At 48.4% G+C, this 17,822-nt stretch overlaps 1 protein-coding gene across 1 annotated transcript in view; it reads right to left on the bottom strand.

Annotated features, from left to right (window-relative positions):
- The window catches only part of LOC128723120 (venom dipeptidyl peptidase 4), a 58,880-nt gene that overhangs the window by 25,047 nt on the left and 16,011 nt on the right, over positions 1-17,822 (bottom strand). The window contains exon 2 of the mRNA XM_053816828.1: positions 1,443-1,538. Coding sequence (XP_053672803.1) covers positions 1,443-1,538 — 96 coding nt within the window. The remainder of the gene's footprint in view (positions 1-1,442; positions 1,539-17,822) is intronic.

Below are 17,822 nucleotides of genomic sequence, written 5' to 3'. Positions count from 1 at the left end.
CCTAGCTTTGGATGTGCTGAAGTACGCTCCTTCTACCAGCACAAAGTTCGAGCTGTTGGACGAGTGTCTAACATTTACCGATGCATTTATCCGCATCCTCATTCATCCCTAACTGTTGTCACTATGTACGAGGGATTGAAATGTCAAGTAAAGAGTCTTCCATTCAGCTTTAACTGCTAACGGGTTGATGCTTTAAGCGTTTTTCAGCGATCGGAAGACTTTCTTTTTACTTAAATGATGAACTATTCAGTAAAACCAAACTAGCATTCTTCCTGATGGTTTGACTTCTGAGCAACCGTTCCCATAGTAACGGCACATGGAATACCGATCAGAGCAGACTACCGGATGGCACATCAGTTCACACGAACAACTCAGCCAGCCCGCGTGTGTAGCTACAAGCACACACTGCCCGTTTTCCCGTTTTTCGCTGGTGCGAACAGTTTTCGAGCGCAAAATTTCATCGAAATGAACCAAAATTCCGAGTGCCAACCACAAATTGGGACCTCCGGGCCGGGCGATGACAAACCCCCGGGAGCGTCCGTTTGGAGCAGATCTCGCGTCAAAAGCAATCTCAACGCGAAGGGCTACATCGTCGGCCGGTGCATCGGATCCGGCTCGTACTCGAAGGTCTACCAAGTGTTCTACCGCCCAGCTAGGCTAGAGCCTGGCCTTGGACAGACGCTTGCCTGCAAGCTCATCGACCGGCGTCGAACTTCGAAGGACTACGAACGATTGCTGCCACGAGAAACGGTCGCAATGCTTGCCCTGAGCCATCCGCACATTGTCACCGTGATGTCGATCCAGGAGTACGGTCCGTTTGTGTGTGTCCTGATGGACTACTGCCGGTATGGGGACCTGCTGCAGTACGTGCAGGTTCGTAAGCGCGTATCCGAGCGCCGGTCACGACTGTTCTTCCGGCAGTTGGTGCACGCGGTGCAATATATGCACGAGCAGGGCTTCTGCCATCGGGACATCAAATGCGAGAACATTTTGCTCGCCAGTCCGTCCTACCTCAAGCTGACCGATTTTAGCTTCGCGAAGCAGTGCAGCGCTCCAAATGGTGGTGCCAGTGCGCTTAGCGTGACGTTCTGCGGTTCAGTCGCTTATACTGCGCCAGAGGTCCTGAAGGGTATCGCGTACGATCCAAAGGGCCACGACATGTGGTCACTAGGGTGTGTCCTGTTCATCATGGCAACTGGTACGATGCCGTTTGACGAGGGCAATGTGCGTGCAACGATCGGTCGGCAGGAGCGCAAGCAGTACTGCTATCCGTCTGACCTGCGTCCAAATCCATCCACCATGGAACTGATTGACAAGCTCATCGAACCGGACGTCACCTTGCGGGCCACCATTGGCCAAGTGGCCGAAGACCCGTGGCTCATTGGCTAATGAGAGAGCAAGAGCAAGAGATAGAGAGAGCTGGAAATCTGGATCCTACTTACCACTGACGTCACGATCAGAGCCAGCACGACGATGATAACGAGCAGGGCAATCAGGATCCCTCGCCAGTTGCGCTGGTTTGGATTGGCCGAGACGAGCTGTGGAAGAAGAGAAGAGTTCCAAAAGATAAGCATCGATTCCGAACAGCTGGAAGCAGTAAAGAAGATGGACCCAAGATGGATTCCGGTTGGATTCCCAATTTACGGCCCCGCTTTATCCCGAGTGGCCTCGAAGGCGAAAGTTTCTTTCCCCGAGCTGCCGATACCAATTAAAATTTACGACCATCGGCATAGATTATCCCGAAACCCCCCCAAAAATACAATAAAGCTTAAATTGAGTTGGAGATGGTCATAACTCATCTCATCCCGAACGTGCGCCTCGCGGGAAGGATACAGCCCTGCCCGGTTGTATAATTTCTTTTCTGACGTGCATCTTCCAAATTTCGCCCCCACTGGGTGTGTTGGGTGTGCTGATTTGCTCTTTTTGGGAATACATTTAGAGGATTGGTTTTTGGGTATGAAACAACGCGGTTTCGGTGGCCCTTTCCAATCGACCACGATTCCGTCGATTAACGCCCATCCGTCGCTATTTATCATACTGAGGCTGGGGGTTGTGTCTTTTTTGTTTTGTTCTCCCTTTTTCCTTTGGTTAAGTAATGCATCGCATCCATCATGTTCCGTTTGCCGAGCGGAACACTTTAGCATTTAGCATTCGCGTGGATTCGTAAGAGGAAAAGCGCCACCCTTGAGCAACGCACACACACACACACGTACACCCCCAAAACGTGATCCATCAGAGGGGTAAATAAAACCAACCCCGTGTGGCAACAAAACGGCTCGGGTGCAACTCTTTTCGCGCGAGTTTCGTCCTCTTTCCACAGGCGCTCCTCACTGAAAAATGGTAATAAAATAAAGCGGACGTTTCTTTCTCTCTTCCGGGCATGCTGCACTTTTGTGCCTTGATTGATGATGTTTGCTTGCGAATTGGACACGCGAGCGCGCTTTTATTGCGATCATCGATGTGGAGATGAATTGCGGACGGTGTGTGTGTGTGGATTTAAAATGGCTGAATTGGTCACTCTTATCGAATGCGGGACAGTACCGTCATGAAGCTGGCAAATGAAATAGATCCCATTATTAGCACTTCGGGGTTTGCAGCGTTGGGGCCGTTTTTTGCTGAGCAGACCAGTTTCAATTTCAATTTTGGTTCCTGCCAGTGTGAGGGGTTCTTTTTTGCTCTCTTTCTCTCTCTCTCTCTGCGCACTCCAGACAATCGTGCACCTGAACAATCGTCAACATTCACCTTTCGCGTTAGCGTCAGCTTCCTCTGCCAGCTGCACCGACGCGGAAAAGCTCAAAGAAAGTAGGGCACGAAACGAAAAGTATGACCGCAAAAAGCACCCTTCAGCAAGACAAACAGAACGTCGAGTGCGTTCGAGCTACCTCTGCCAGGTATGGATGCAATATTGTCGATGGACGATGAAAATGACGGTGTCGATTCCTTGCGCTCCTCGTGGGTTCGCCAGTGCTATTGAAATTAAAATCCAGTTCCGGTTTGACGTTCCGTATTCCCGTTCCTTCCGGTGGAAGAGAAATATGCGAGAAAGAGATGGAACAGTCAAGCAACCCCATCCTGGCGCAACGTCGCGGATGCATACGAAGGTGGAATAAATGATGAAAGTTAATCCTTCGGCAAACAACTGGCCAGCTCCGGGCCTTCTTCTTCGAGCCGGTCCCATTGATCCGGCCACGAATAATAATGCAGCTGAAAGTGATTGAATAAAGCCCAATCGTAGAAAGGGCCCCAAGAGGTGCCGAGAGAGTAGGATAAATAATTCATGAGCTGGTGCTGTCGTTGCGAAAAAATGGCGCCTTCTGATGCAGGGCGAATATCGGAAGGGGCTTAGTGCACGCGTGCACGTTGGCGCATCAAACCGGAACCGGAAATGGGTATCCGTCCGCATGTCTGCAGTCTTAAAGTGTATGCTTCGGGAGGTTCCATCTGGTGCATTTGAGAGAGTTTTTTTTTCCACCGCACCATTAGAACAGCTTTAAGTTTGTGCTTGTGTTCCGCTTATGTCTTTTTTGGAACAAAATAAGGAGCTGCTGTTCGAGCACCTCAATTGGAAGCACTTTAAAGCGCTATCGAGTGAATCCCGCGGAAACGACGGAATGGCTAAAATATAAAGCCCAAAGATTAGTCCTCTAAGGCGGTGTTGCTGTGGATGTACATTATTATTTTCCCTCCTTTTTCCCACTCCCACGCTCTCTTTTGGGTTTTTCTTCTGCCCATTTCCTCCTGCTTCACCAATACGGCAAAGGAATCTGGGAGCGGTCACGGTCAAAGTTTTTCGGCGCAGGACACCGGCACAACTTTTAAGCCTGACAGTTTAACCCTTGGCAAAAGTTGGCCATTCGACAGTGAGGGGTGCCGTGGTGGGCCTTTTTTTCTTCCTTTGCATAATGAAGGACGCTCATTTTAATGCCCTTTCTGCGCCATCGTCACACCTGCCGCCGGCTCATCTGCGGGGTGCGAGATAATACAAAGGCATCCTTAAAAGGAGAAGGGTTTTTTTTTGTAGCTGAGGCGCCGTCTACCGTCAGCGTTGTTTCTTTTATATACGAGCTTTTTTTTCCACCCGCAAGAGCTAGAATGTGGGAGGTTTATTGAGCAGCACAGGACGAGCTTTGAGTGATAAAAATTTGGACCACAGGGACACGACACACACACACACACACGTAGAGGATAAAAAAGGATGGCTCCCGTAATTAATACGGCGCTTGGCGCTTCCACTTCCGGTGGGGGGTTTGGTGAAGTTGGAACCGGAACTAGAATGAAGTTATGCCCGGAACACGGCGCACGGTGGAAATTTATTGCACCCAAATTACGGCCCATTCCGAGGCACCCGAAATATGAAGAGACATCGGCCAACGGCCCACGGTTCTGGTGTGGTGTTGAAAAAGGCACTGATTAATTTTTATGATCCTTGAATTAGTCTTCATCATGGTTGGTGGTCCCTGGGCAGAGAGAGAGAGAGAGAGCGATAGGGATCGTATTTTTTGTTGCTCTCCGCCCAGTGGCCAGTGGCATTGGTGCAGGTTAACCGGGCCCAGGCTAGACTGGCCACAGTGACCTGGCAGCCGGCATCGCGGAACAACCCGGCAGTCGAATGTGTTCGAAATAAATTCGATCATTGGATTAAATAAATTTATTCCAGTACGTGATCTCCGCTTTCCGGAACGGGTTTCGGGAAGGCAGTGGAACCAGCGAACAGCGAAAGGAGTTGAAACACACCACACGAGGGCCACACGTGCCGTGGTTGTGTGGAGCTTTTCGTCGCAGAGCAGAGCAACTAGAGCAGAGAAATCGAATGGAAAATTTTACGCTTTAATGCACCGCGAAAGCACGATGGCCAATGGCGCGGAGGGAACCTTAAATGCCGATGCTGGAAATCCAGCGGAACAGCAATGGTTGGGTGAGGAATGGAAGAGATAAATACGAAGACGGAACAGTAAAATGCGGAACAATTTATGTCGTGTCTGTGTTCGAATGTGATCACGTGTCATTGCGGAAGTTTGAACGGCAAATTTGAACAGTTCGCGATTGATATCCATATCATGGCGTTTGCTCGTGAAGGTTGAATAATTAATAAAGTTTATAAATAGCTTTGGTTATTATACAAAATATGAAACAATCGGAAATAGTGGCAGTAATCGATTAAACAGAATGTCATATCAAACGGTCGCTTCTGCCGGAAGCAATCTCATTACGCTCAAAAATGTTTATCACAAATTAATGCATATCAACATAACGCTAACGAATTACCACACGAGATCGAGATAAAACAAACTACCTTAAGCTGAGCTGTGGTGTGAAAAAAAAACTGGAGCAGGTTTGAAGCACCCATCTCGCATTCCTCATGCTCCATTCGCAGCAACAACGATATTTTATTATCTATAAAACCTTATCGAACATTGACAGCTCGGCAACCCAAACAACCAAACAAATTTCCACGAAAGCTTGCCGTTCCCGCGTACGATTTGTTTGGAGGCTTTCTTCCGTTCCACGTGTTCTAAATGTTTCAGCACCATCCCGGTGATTCTCCGCTCGTTCGGAAAACATTTGGCAAGCAGAATTCACCGAACGGACGAGTCCCGAGCGCGGTCTTTATTGGGCAGACTTGCCAACAAAAGTACCTTCACGGGTTGGGATGTGCATCAATATTGAGCGCTTGAAAACGTGGCCAAATGGCAGCGAAAAAGGCGGAACAACCTTGCCAACAGGGTAGGGCATTTCTGTTTGCTTATACATTTCTGATTGCGAGAAAACCCCGGGGAATCGCCACGAAACAGCCGGAACAGCGAACTTTGATTTTCGCCCGTGATCCGGGATTGTGATCGGTTCTGGGGTTTGTTTACCTGTCGAAAGGGAGCTTGGGATGGGAAAAAGGGGGCTGAAATATCCTTCGAAATTGCATCATCATCACCGGGTGGCTGCGTGGCCGTAGAACCGTGGCCATGGGGACATGTGTGTGTGTTCTCGAATGTATAAATTTTCTCAACAGCGGAAACGAAATCTAATTTAACCGGTTTGGTTCGATTTCCAGTGAGTGACTGCCAATGAGCGGAAATCGCTGGTTATTGGATTGGAGCTTTCAGGGGTGCTTCTACTGCGGAGTGATACGGCAAACACGTGCCACCAGACGGACAGTTAGTGAACGATCGTCCCTAATATAGTGCTCGGGCCCCCTTTTTTAGTGCCAAATGTTTCGAATAGAATTAATCAGAAAATTGAAATCGGATTATGTTTCGAGAAATCACCACACAGCACACTCCCTTGATGTGGCACATGGGGCAGAATAAAAAAGCACAGCAAGAGAGAAAGAGGACCAAAAAAAAAAATGGTTATATTAAATCGATTCACGCCAACCGCTACACCGAAAGGGTCTGGTTTGGGTTCGAGTGGATCCCCCGTTCGAGTGCCGATTGGAGACGAAAAAGGTCGGTGGAACCGTTTGGCGTGTTATCGGACGCGGCAGATGAAACGGAGTAGATAGTCCTTGGCCGACCATCCTGCCCGGCGAGTGAGGGCCCAATTGGGTCGCCTTTTCTTACGGGCACTCATAACCGGACGGAAGTGGTTTTGGGCGAAAATCGATATGGCGCCGGTGGTGGTCCGTTGGGTCACCGTCCGGGACGAAACCGGGTGTGTATTTGCGTACAAGTGTGAAACGACACGTTATCGTTATTCGTCGCCATTCGATTGCCCGGTCTGGCCGGATGGGAACCTCGGATGTGGGTTCGAGCCATCCGGAGTGATACTGAGCCATCTTCTCCGGGGATGCGTTCGGTCCCAACTTTCATGTTACGCTGGCTGGAACCGACTAGGCAAACAAGCATGATCGGATGAATGTTTACGGGGCCCGAAACTTCAATTACATTGACGGGATTAAAATAATTCCACACAACCGGTCGGGGCCAATAGAGTCTGGTGGATCGAGAGGTTCGGTTGTTGGCTATTGCGATTACACGCTGCCACAACGTGTACCAGGGGTTTACGACCCACCAGACGCTTACTTGTCGCCTTTCCGACCGAAATTGGGTCAGCAAGACACAGAACGTGGGACATTTGCCCCGTTTGATTGATGCAGGATCAGGGTTGGTTCGATAGTGCGTCGATACACCATTAAGATGCTTGTGAGAGTTTAGCGACGAGTGGACAGGAACAGAGGCGAGTGAAAGGATTTATGCTTGTTGATCCTTCGCAGAGAAACAGAGGTGTGCCATACAAAGAGACAAAGAGCTCGAGAGCCGTACGATGGTGTGGTGGGAAATTGGCAACAGGATAAAATTAATTGAGTCAGAGATTGCGTGGCCGATATAATCGATGGAGTGGACAAAGACCGTGAAGCTGTGTAAGCTCGTTCCAGAGAAGGAACGCATTTCAATATAAAAGTTAATGTAAGAGTTTCTTCGAAGCTTCTCTTGAACCTGCCCGAGGAGGGGTTGGAATTAGTTTCCAGGAAGGCCCGAAGGACGTGAGGCATTAACACCCGGTGGCATACATATTTGATGAGTGGTTCCGATTACTCTAGATTATCTAGTCTAGATTTATTATCAGGTCTAGATTATCTCCAATGGGGGGCTACGAAATTCGCGGAATTTCTTCGATGTCGACCTTCAACTGAAGGAGGTATGAAAGAAAAAATGGTAGGATTAATTTAACCAGAAAACCCTCCAACGCATGCGACCTTTTACTAATAAGCTAACAGCACAGTTTCATATCCTTCGGAAAAACGCCAAAATCGTTTGTGTTTCTCTGCCGTGAAACAGTTCCCACGAGGCAGCTTTTCGGGGGAGCCACCGAAACCGGTGAGTGGTTGTAAAATATTGGTTCGTTCCATCGTCAATCATAATTGGACCCGAGCGTTGTGGCACGTTTCGCACGTTACCGCCAAGAGCGCGTTATTGTCCCACGAGAAGTGTTGGCTTTTGTTACATGACAAATTAGCTCGATCGGAACGTCGCCTAGCGACCGCAGCGACTTTCTCAGCCAACCAAGATGTCAGCCTCATCTAGCAGGCTATGTAAATATATTCTCCCTCAAGAAAACAGACCCTTTCCTCTCCCAGCAGGCCATGCTTCGGCGCCTCATGTTACGAATGTTTGCCATGTCGCTGCTGGTTTGGTGTGTAGACGCACTTATCGCGTTTCCGGGAAACCCGAAGCCACCGTGAAGGATCGTCGGATGTATCGGAACGTGCCGAGCGCATCTTCTACGTGGTGACCAAATCGACGCAGAAAATGACGCACTGATCGGGATGACAAATTTTCCACTCGTGCGATCCCACCAACACCCGTAAGCCGATAGAAAATGGCTTCATCAAATATGGAAACCGTACGTGAGGCGTTTCGGTGGAAAAACAGGTCCTAGATGGCTGGGGTTTTTTTGGTGGGAGGGACATGATGGTTTTCCTAGAAGCGTAAGCTTATGGCTTTTTTATTTTATCGAACAAAAATATAAGAAATATGCAAAAAAAAGATGCGAGAACAAAGTCAACCAGATGGATGTTGCCGGTGAGTCGTGGGTGGAACAAGTATGGCCCACGCATACACACGCATAATCGGGATTAGCGTTGGATAAAGCGACGTGAGATGTATTTGGGGTTGGAAGTGCAGGAAGACACCCCCTCCGGACGGGCTGATCGGAAGAAAAGCACGCATTTATTTGCCGCTTCGATGAACTCGGAGCAACCCGGAGCAGGAAATGCCTTTTCACGGGCCACGGACTGGTGGGGATTTAATTTGTTTGCCCGAACGAAAGTATAAAAAATGGCATATAGACAAGAGTTCGGCTGGAAATGGTGAAAGTTTTATCGCGTGCTGGATTTATGGAACCAAGTTTCAACGGTAATGGAGGCTGAAAGCGATGAAAAACAATCGTTTTTTTTTGCGAACCCTTGCTCCACTGACGCTCATTATGGAAGTCATTGAGGAATGTTATGTCGGCGTTAGGGAAAGGGGTTTACCCATTATTATGAGTAAATAACACTCGAGTAATTTCAGGCCGTTTGATGATTGTTTTTTGCCATTAAAGGTGTATTGTTTGATGTGAGAGGAATTCTGTGATCATTTGTATTCTACGGAATATTGATATGAATAAAAAATGATGGAATTTATTATTTTTTTAATCGAGTATTTATATTTCAACAGGCACCTGATATGCCAATGATTCGTTTGGTTCTGTTGCCCGGTTGAGCGCTAGTTGTTGATTGTAATGGTTTTACAAGCACGAATCATTGAAAAAGAGAGAAAAAACTACAACCATCAGGTCACGCTGGCCACAAAACGGAGGGAAAGACAAAGCGATCCTTTTTTGCTATAGATTGCTTTCATTAGCACAACCGTTACGGCAGATGCTTTCAGGCCGCCACCATGGCTTTACGATAATCTGCGCTTTTCGCGTGCCATGGCTCTTTTGGCACTTCAAAGCCGACCATGCCCTTTCGCAATACGCCAGCTCCCACCAAGACTGGCGAATGAAGTGTACTGCAAAAGGAAACGATCTACCCTGCGCCTTAATTATGTGCAAAATCAGAAAAGCCGGTACAGGAGGTTAGCGCGAGCGAACAAAAAAACAAACGCCCAGATCAAAACCCAACGAGGATGAACCTGGGGCTCACACAAAGAGCCCAAGATCGTGCCCTTGGCCTTGGCTCCTTACGGGGACGGGTGTGAAATGTGACATTTTCCTAATGCGGAAATGATGTTCGGTACGCCTAACGAATGCAGCATCGAAGGTACGTGCCGCTGGCGTGGGGGAGTTTTTTGCGACTCACCGCGAACGTCGTTAGTTAAAATGTTTGAGCAGTACTCGAGCGTAAAACATAAAACACCGAACACAAGCCCTCGAGGTCGAGGTGGTAGGATTGAATTGTCGCCGGAAAGCGCATCTGGGGCACCTGTTCGTAGCGTTCCGCGTCACGAATGAGTGATATATTTGCATACGGTTATCTCTTGCGCGGGTTATTAGCTGTCATTCAGCTGTGGGCAATAGACACCTGCAGAAGATGAGCCTGTAGCTCTGAAGGACGAGGAACTAGCACAACACATGTGGAAAAATGAATACGAAAACTCCTTTCGGCGGTTTGCAATCAATCGAAACGAGAGCTGCTGGAAATGCGAATAAACCAACGATAATGTTTAGAGATCAAATGAACAGCAATTGAGAATATTGTTACGTTAAAGGGGGTGCTTTTCTTTTTTCCATTCACACAACGAGAACGGAACGAACCCTTTCGCCTTTTTTCTAGCTTGTGCGCAATTTTCATACACCAAGCAACACCCTCGTTTACTTGTTGCCTGCCGTTGTGCGCTCGTTTGCGAGGAACACCGGGAAGGAAATGAGTTTTTCGCTTCATCCTTCGAGAGCGATCCAATCAAAAGCTCCACACTACGTAGCCGTTTGCTTTGGCGCGATGTTTCGCGTGCTTCAACGCCAACGCCATGATCGATTGGCTTTTGCATCAAACGGCACACGAAAGCGCTCGTTACTCGTTTCATTTCTTTTTACCGTCACATCCTGCGGGCAATGAAGCTAGGTGGTAACGCTTTTTTTTTTTGCTCTCCTGGTTTCCTCTCATTCTTCCTGCTTCATTTCTGCCAACTCATGACGCTACCGGGGACGTTTGCTACTGTCACGGAGGTAATCATAGTTGGATGGAGGCTCGAGTAGTCGCGAGCCCTCCCACCGATCGGTAATCGATGGCACCGTGTGGTACTGCCTGTTTGTCCCTTGATGGCGTTTTAATTCGTTCCTGATGAGCGAGGGGAAACGCACGCCTTAGGCTGTCAGTAAAGCCGCAGCGAATGTGCTGGCTCAATGCTAACAACAGTTTAATATCCACCGGCAAGGATCCAGTAGAGCTCGAGGACACCAAGCCTAGCTCAGCCGACGCGCATCGCAAATTGTATTTTGTCATGTTGAGAAACTGTGGATCGTTGAACAGATAATAAAAACGAACGAAAAACGTCCCCAACGTGCATGAGTTCATGCTAATATTCGTTCTGCTCGGGCTGGCAATAAACAAATGCTCAATGACAGAACCGATCGCGATGCAATGTGTGCATTTTACGTGCATGCTCATCGATGCGCTGGACCATCTTACGCTTCGATGTGTCATTGTACCGTTCTTTTCGCTACATTCCAAATCCCGTACCCTTGTGCACGTTGCAGAACGTGAATCTCGTTGGAGGGAAGCGTTGGTACGGCGTACGCTCGATTGGTTTTCACGGCACCGTTCCGGGCAGCATCCTTCGTTGCATCCTTCAACGGGTTGGTGGGAAAAACCCAGCAAAAGGTGCCAATACAAGCGACATGTATTATGCAGCAACATTCGTTATCGACGGGGTAAGTTTTTCAATCGCTGCACGCATAATAGAGCGCCACTTGTTACCTCGGAGGGATGAAGTGTGTGTGTGTGTTCAAAGTTTAACTTCTTGAGATACTTGTTTGCATCGAGTTCAAACGGGTGTGGAACGAACGAGAGTGCAATTTATGCCTACGACTGTGATTGTAAAGCTCACTTCAGATGGGCGCTTTTTTTGCTTAGCAGAAGACACTGAATGTGAACGCATAAAAACCAACTTCTCAAGGAGAGTTCAGCGCACTGGAACGGCTTGACATGAACTCAGAAAAGTTGTACATTACAGCAGCATTACTGAGCCAAACGAAATCACCATTCGTTTGTGGATGCTAATGTACGCAACGATGAAGTTTCAAGCTGGCCCCCGAGAATTTTGCCCCATTCGTTCGTGAAACGGGGTGTTTCTTGGTGTGTAATGGGGCTAACTTTTTTCCGCTTCCTTTAAGCTCTCATTACACGATGTTCGATACTCCATAAAAGTGTCATTCCGAGCATTACCCGTCGTGTACCGCACGGAACGTGGTCGAATTAGCTAATGACTTCTCGACCGAGTCCGAGCGGTGACTCGGAGTGTGCTTCAGTTCTTGCTGCCACAAGGAGCTTCATTAAAACGGTCCGACTGCCTACGGCATCGCCATCGAAGGACGACCGGAACGCGCAGGCGGCCCCGATTCTCGGCGCATTTCTTTGCCAGAGCATCATTATCACTAAATTAGTGCCGTGTAGTGGAATTAATTTAGCTTCTCGCGCGCTACACGCCAACACAAACGCCCAGTTGCAGTGAACTCTGGTTTCCACCACCCACTTGAAAGTTTTCGCCTTACCGTCATGCCAGCCATTCAGTTTGAGGGGGTGGCACTATAAAAACGCAAGAAAAACACAAACGGGCCACTCACAGTTCACAGCGTGTCGGAAAGACGTCGCCATGGCAACAGTTTCCGTGTTCGCCGTGCGACAGCTTCGTTTGATTATCTACCGTGAAGCGAAACGACAACTGCGTTGTTTCGAAACTCATCCGGAAAATTAAATGAGTCCACCAAACGGAGTGTGGGTGGTGGGAGGGAGGAAGGGTGGTTTGGTTTTTTTTATGAGACGAGAATCTCATTCTTAACATCCTCATCTGCCCTGGGGGGCAGGCATGCCAAGCTGGTGGTTCAATAAGCTTGAGAACAAAGCGAACACAACGTAGTAGCCCGTGGCGTCGGGGCAAATGGCGACATACAGGGTGGCCCGGTTGAAAATTGCACCGTTTGCCGTAGGCCTTTGCACACTCGTATCAGGACGGTAAAAGTCCATATGCGTGTATTTTATGTTGCTCAGCCCTTATTTACCCGCTGGCAAACACTCGCAACCGTGGCACAAAATTCTCCACCGGCAGTTTGGAGGATTGGAAAATCTTTTCCATCCGACCCGATTGCGAGCGTCTACAGGGTGAACCGGAACACGGGTGGTTTTATTGCAACCCTCTGATCCTCGGACCCGGGCAGCATGTACAAATAATTAAACATTGTCCCCACGGGGGGAAGGAGTCTGCGAATGGGTTTGCGGGTCAGTGTTGGCACAACATTGCCGATGCTTCACCGGTGTTAACCTTCCACTAGCTACGGTGCCGAGAGCATGCATGGATGCACCAGCTCTCGGTGCACTCGGGTGCAAGATGATGCAGCTCTTCACACGTTCGCACACAGTGGCAACCACAAGGCAGGCATGTTTGCCTGTGCACGCCGGTTGGCATCCGGGAGCGAAGAGGAATTCATTAAATGTCCGTAACCCGTCGCCGGCTTGCCAGCCGATGTTGCCGCTTGTGGACACGTTCGCCATTTTGCTCCCGGTCTCGTGTGAGCGTGTGGCGATGGCTTGCCACGGTTCACGAACCACTTAGAAGTGATTTGTAAAGAATGGGGCTGCGCGCTGCAAACGTCACACGGAGGCTGCCCGTCAAGGCTTTGATAGTGCAGAATGCAAATATTTGCGCTGCTGCTGCAAGGCGTAAGGAGATAAACTGCTCTTCGGTTCTCTGGCAGGCGTTGGCGCGTGACGATGTGCGAGGGCGTATGCCATCGATGGTGTTTCGAGGCGTTTGCCTTCCGTGACACTCGGTGTGCGCTTGTTGCAATAAGCACGGTTGAAATATTTGCTCAACATTTGGCTTATGCTTGGGAAAACTCGCCTAAGATAAAGGCAATCCAGGGCAATCGAGCTGTGAGATGTTAGTAGGACCTTTTGTTGCTTAAAATACGATTTGAAACAGTTGAGTGGGTGGAACGGATTTTAAGATGAATTTTAAAGGCAAGAACAAATCACTTGATTGGAGTTTTATCAGCTTATTGAACGGTTCAGCTTGCACACAAAGAAGCGATACCAAGAAGCTTTCCAGCAGAGATACGTTAGTAATCTCGTTATGATCAACAGATTACCTCACGATACGTAAACTCGGTCAACTGAATTTCGAACGCAAATATACCATATGAATGGACAAAAGAAAATCATGCTTATAGACAGAACATTTTTAAGCCCCATTTCTAACCAACAGAACGTTGTTGAACCCTTCCTCAGAGAGACCAACATTTCAGAAAGCTCAAGAAAAGCTCTTTTGTAACAAAAGGATGCACTTGTGAGAGTGTCCAGCGAAATTTGTGTTCGCTTCTGAATGAGCCCTCTCGGAAGTGAGTGGGTTGACATTTTCAAACACCGATATAAGTGCTAATGTGTCGTCTGCTTGACGAAGGCTTTACGTTATTTCTATCACTGATGAAGCGTCCTATTAATGCGTGATACTCGTAGCCTCGTGCAAGGATTATGCAAATATGCCAACGATTATAACCGTTGTTTGCAGCACATCAATCCAAACGCACACAAACACCGAACTCCCGTTGCGTCCCCAAGCGCTCCGGAACCGGTGGCATCTGTCCATCAGCTTCAACTCGATTAAATTCCGTCAGTGGGCCGCTGGAAACGTCCCATCGAGCGGTCTCGACCAGCCAGCAGGCGAAACCGAAGAGGGAATTAATTAAATCATGCTGGCCCGTCGTCTGCGTCCGGTGCAATTTGCCGGTGTTCTACGACGGTGCTTCGGTGTTCAACAAGCCATCAAGGCTCGGCTTCTTGGCCAGTGTCCATCATCGGTTCGGTTCCGATCGGTTCTTTTCCCGGGTCGGGCTCCCATCGCGTCCCATCTCGGTGGACGACTCGCAAGCCGAATGGCAATCGTGTTTCCGCTATGCTAATGGGGTCCTTCCAGGCCTTCAGGAACGCTCCATCCCAGCCGGGGTGTGCAATTAGAAATGCAAAGCGTTCATCAAGCATCCTTTTAGTGTCCGCTTTTCCACGATGGCTCCCTCCTTCCGATGAATGGTGCGTTTGAGACCGGCAAAAGTTGGCCCCGTTGTTCGCAGCCGGACGGTACTAACCTGTGTAACGAAACAATTAATTTCCCATTTTGATGACCGGGTGGCCAAGGACGATGGCCCACGGGAGCGAATCGCACCCGCCTATATGCTGAGAATGGGTTGTTTTTCCTGTTCCCGTTCGGTTCGTTTTCTCTCTCTTTATTTCGCATTTCCGCGTATGATAACTTCGTTTTCAGAGGCAATGAAGCGGATCAGGGAGCGGAAAATGATGCCCTCTAGCTGTACCGTGAGCTCCCGGAACACCAGTTTGCGTGTGTGTGTGTTTGTGATCCTGCAGGATTGGAAAATAAGCGGCAAAACGGCCCCATTCATTCCGGGTTTCACGGATGTGCCACGGACGATAAATTTCCCGCTGCACATCGAGGGGCCCATAAACCGGGCACTTTATGACTTTCTCGGTGCGGGCTGCGTCACACGAGCGGCCAGTTCACGTCCGAGTGGTTTCCCGCATTTTTCCGCACGCCCCGTCGAGGAGGATTGTTGGATAAATCGGAAGCACCGTAACGAGCAGAGGCCTACTGGAGGGCAGGTTGATAATAAAATATACGAGAAGAAGAAAAAAAAAACACACCCACCGAAGAAAAGAAGCACGAAGCAGGAGCGGGCATTCGCAAATGCCACCTCAACCGTTACGCATTTTGGAGGAAATTTTTCACATTTTCCTCACGTTTCTTGTACTCATCACTGAACAGCATCGGTTCCACGTGCGAACGTGCGGGGCGTGGAAAGCGTAATCGAATTACGGCGGGCAAACGAACGGTTAAATTCAATTCCCGATGAATCCCGGTGAATGCAATCGGGATGCGAGGATGCCAGGGAGAAAATTCGGTGCTTGATGTATTTGCTACTCTCTTTTAAACTCGCTCTAAAAAAAACAACAGCCCAGCCAGCTGACGAACCGTGACATTGGCATGGGATGTGATTTTTGAGCATTACATATAAACTTTATTTTTACTGCAATGATGAAACGGAAATGGTTTGGTTGGATGATTGAAGGATAATATTTTTAGCCTTCCGCAATAACATAAAAACAAAACAGGGGTGCCTGCATTTGGAAAGAAAATATAAGTGCGACTTGGCGCACTCGAAAGCTTCATTAAAGAGGAAATAAGTATGCAAACAGATCTTCGTTCAGGAGCCTTCAAACCACGTGGGAAAGCAAGAAAGAAAGAGAAATGTAAAGGGATCTCAAATCGGTAGCACCGGGTGCCAATGATGGCAAATGGCGTCAATGGCATGAGGACAGATAGCTCGCCTCGTTACTCCCTCCTCTCGAGCGATTCACCGGTGTGTATGTGTGCGGATTGTTTGTGTGAAATCTCCTTGAAAGCTTCGTTGTTGTCGCTTTGAAATGGCACTGCAGGATGCGACGCTCATTCACCGCCAAACGCTCACCGGTAATCAACGTGGCAAATGGGCATCGTTTAAGTGTGCAGGGTTGAAAATGTGAAACGTTACCCCGAAATTGGAGTGCTTGCACTCGGGCATGAGAAACGCAAACACTAACTCGTTTGTTGCTGCTGGAGCGCTTTAAAGATACGCTCGAGAGAATAAACAAGCTCCAGCAAGAGCAGCGCTAATTCAATTGTAATTTGGGTTTATTTATGCTAAGCGTACTTTTTCGCTTGTTCATCAAACCGAAACCGGGGAGGTGTATAAAACCCATTACCCTTCAATCGATCTCGAGGACGATCGTGTGCGGTTAGTCTCGGGAAGCGCTGAGCGATTTATGGCGCACCGACAAGCGCACCCGGGGCGATGAGTTGATATGAAATTCATAGAATTTTTCATTTGCTCCTCCCATCCTGGGGGGCGATCATTGTTCGACCGAAACGTCGGAACGTGCCAGTGGACACCGGGCTCATGATTTGGAATTCAGCCACATTTCACCCGTCCTCTTCGAGAGTGGCCGGCTTGCCAGTGGCTGGGGTGTGTTTTATGGACGAAGGAAAATTACGATTCGGTTTCGCTTTCGTCCCTTAAGTGCCATTCATCCGAATCGTCCGAGGTTCGGCGATTGATACGACAGGTGTTTTGTGGTCTGGGGGAATTGGGTATGCTCGGTTTCTTAAAACAGCAATTATGGCTGCTGTAAAACCGAGGACGAGAGGCGATAAAGCGCCACGATTGACGATAAATATCATATGCTTTATGGGCGGGAGCTGGAGCGGAACACTTTCCCATCACTCGTTCGGCGATAAAAGGACTTGATCCTTGATGGGGAAGAATGTGAGAGGTGTCTCTAATGTGTCACGTAATCCACCACGAGGTAAAATAAAGCGAACCGATTAAGGCTAATTATGACATGTTTTATGGTGTTCCATTCGTTCGCTAGTTTGTCAGAAATAGTGATTGAAAAATATCCATAAGACTATAACAAAAACACACACATAAACCGAAATGTATGTTAGAGCTGTCCAAATGTCCTTTTTCTTGCATGTAGACCGTAGAGGAGAACACGACAATCCTTTTAATAGCCTTCGCAAACGTGATAATAATGGAATTGTTAATCAACATGGGACAGAAATTGGTACTCATCACGTACGGCGCGAATGGTGAATAAATTGGGCTAATTGCTCGTCCTAGCGTGCCATTAATTGCAACTGGCTGCAACAACTGCAACACGATGCATTTTTTGGGTGCTGCACCGGCAGTGCGATCATGCGCAAGTGGGAGGATATTTTTCGCCCTTCTCCGTGGTATTAAAATGCTTTTGGTGAAACTCGTTGGCTTGATGAAGCAGTTCGTTTAATCTGCAATTGAATTTTAAATAGCGTATCGCTCCACACGCCCCACACACTAATGAATGTACGCCCGCTGGTGGAGGACGTTGAATGATAATGAAGCTGTCGAAATGAGCTCATAATTCGTGGAATGAAATTGAAACGAAAAACCAGCCACGACCACTGCATTTATGTGTGCTAATTTGTTTGGTTTCCTTTTTCGCTTGGAACTTTGACATGGCTATTAAACATGCCGCTTGATATGCCATCGAGAAGTTGGGTTTCGTGAATGAACGCTTGCATGAATAACTTTGCTTGCATGTA

The sequence above is a fragment of the Anopheles nili genome, chromosome 3 (genome assembly GCF_943737925.1).
Source record: "Anopheles nili chromosome 3, idAnoNiliSN_F5_01, whole genome shotgun sequence".
Lineage (NCBI taxonomy): Eukaryota > Metazoa > Arthropoda > Insecta > Diptera > Culicidae > Anopheles > Anopheles nili.
This window is presented reverse-complemented; position numbering and strand designations above follow the sequence as displayed.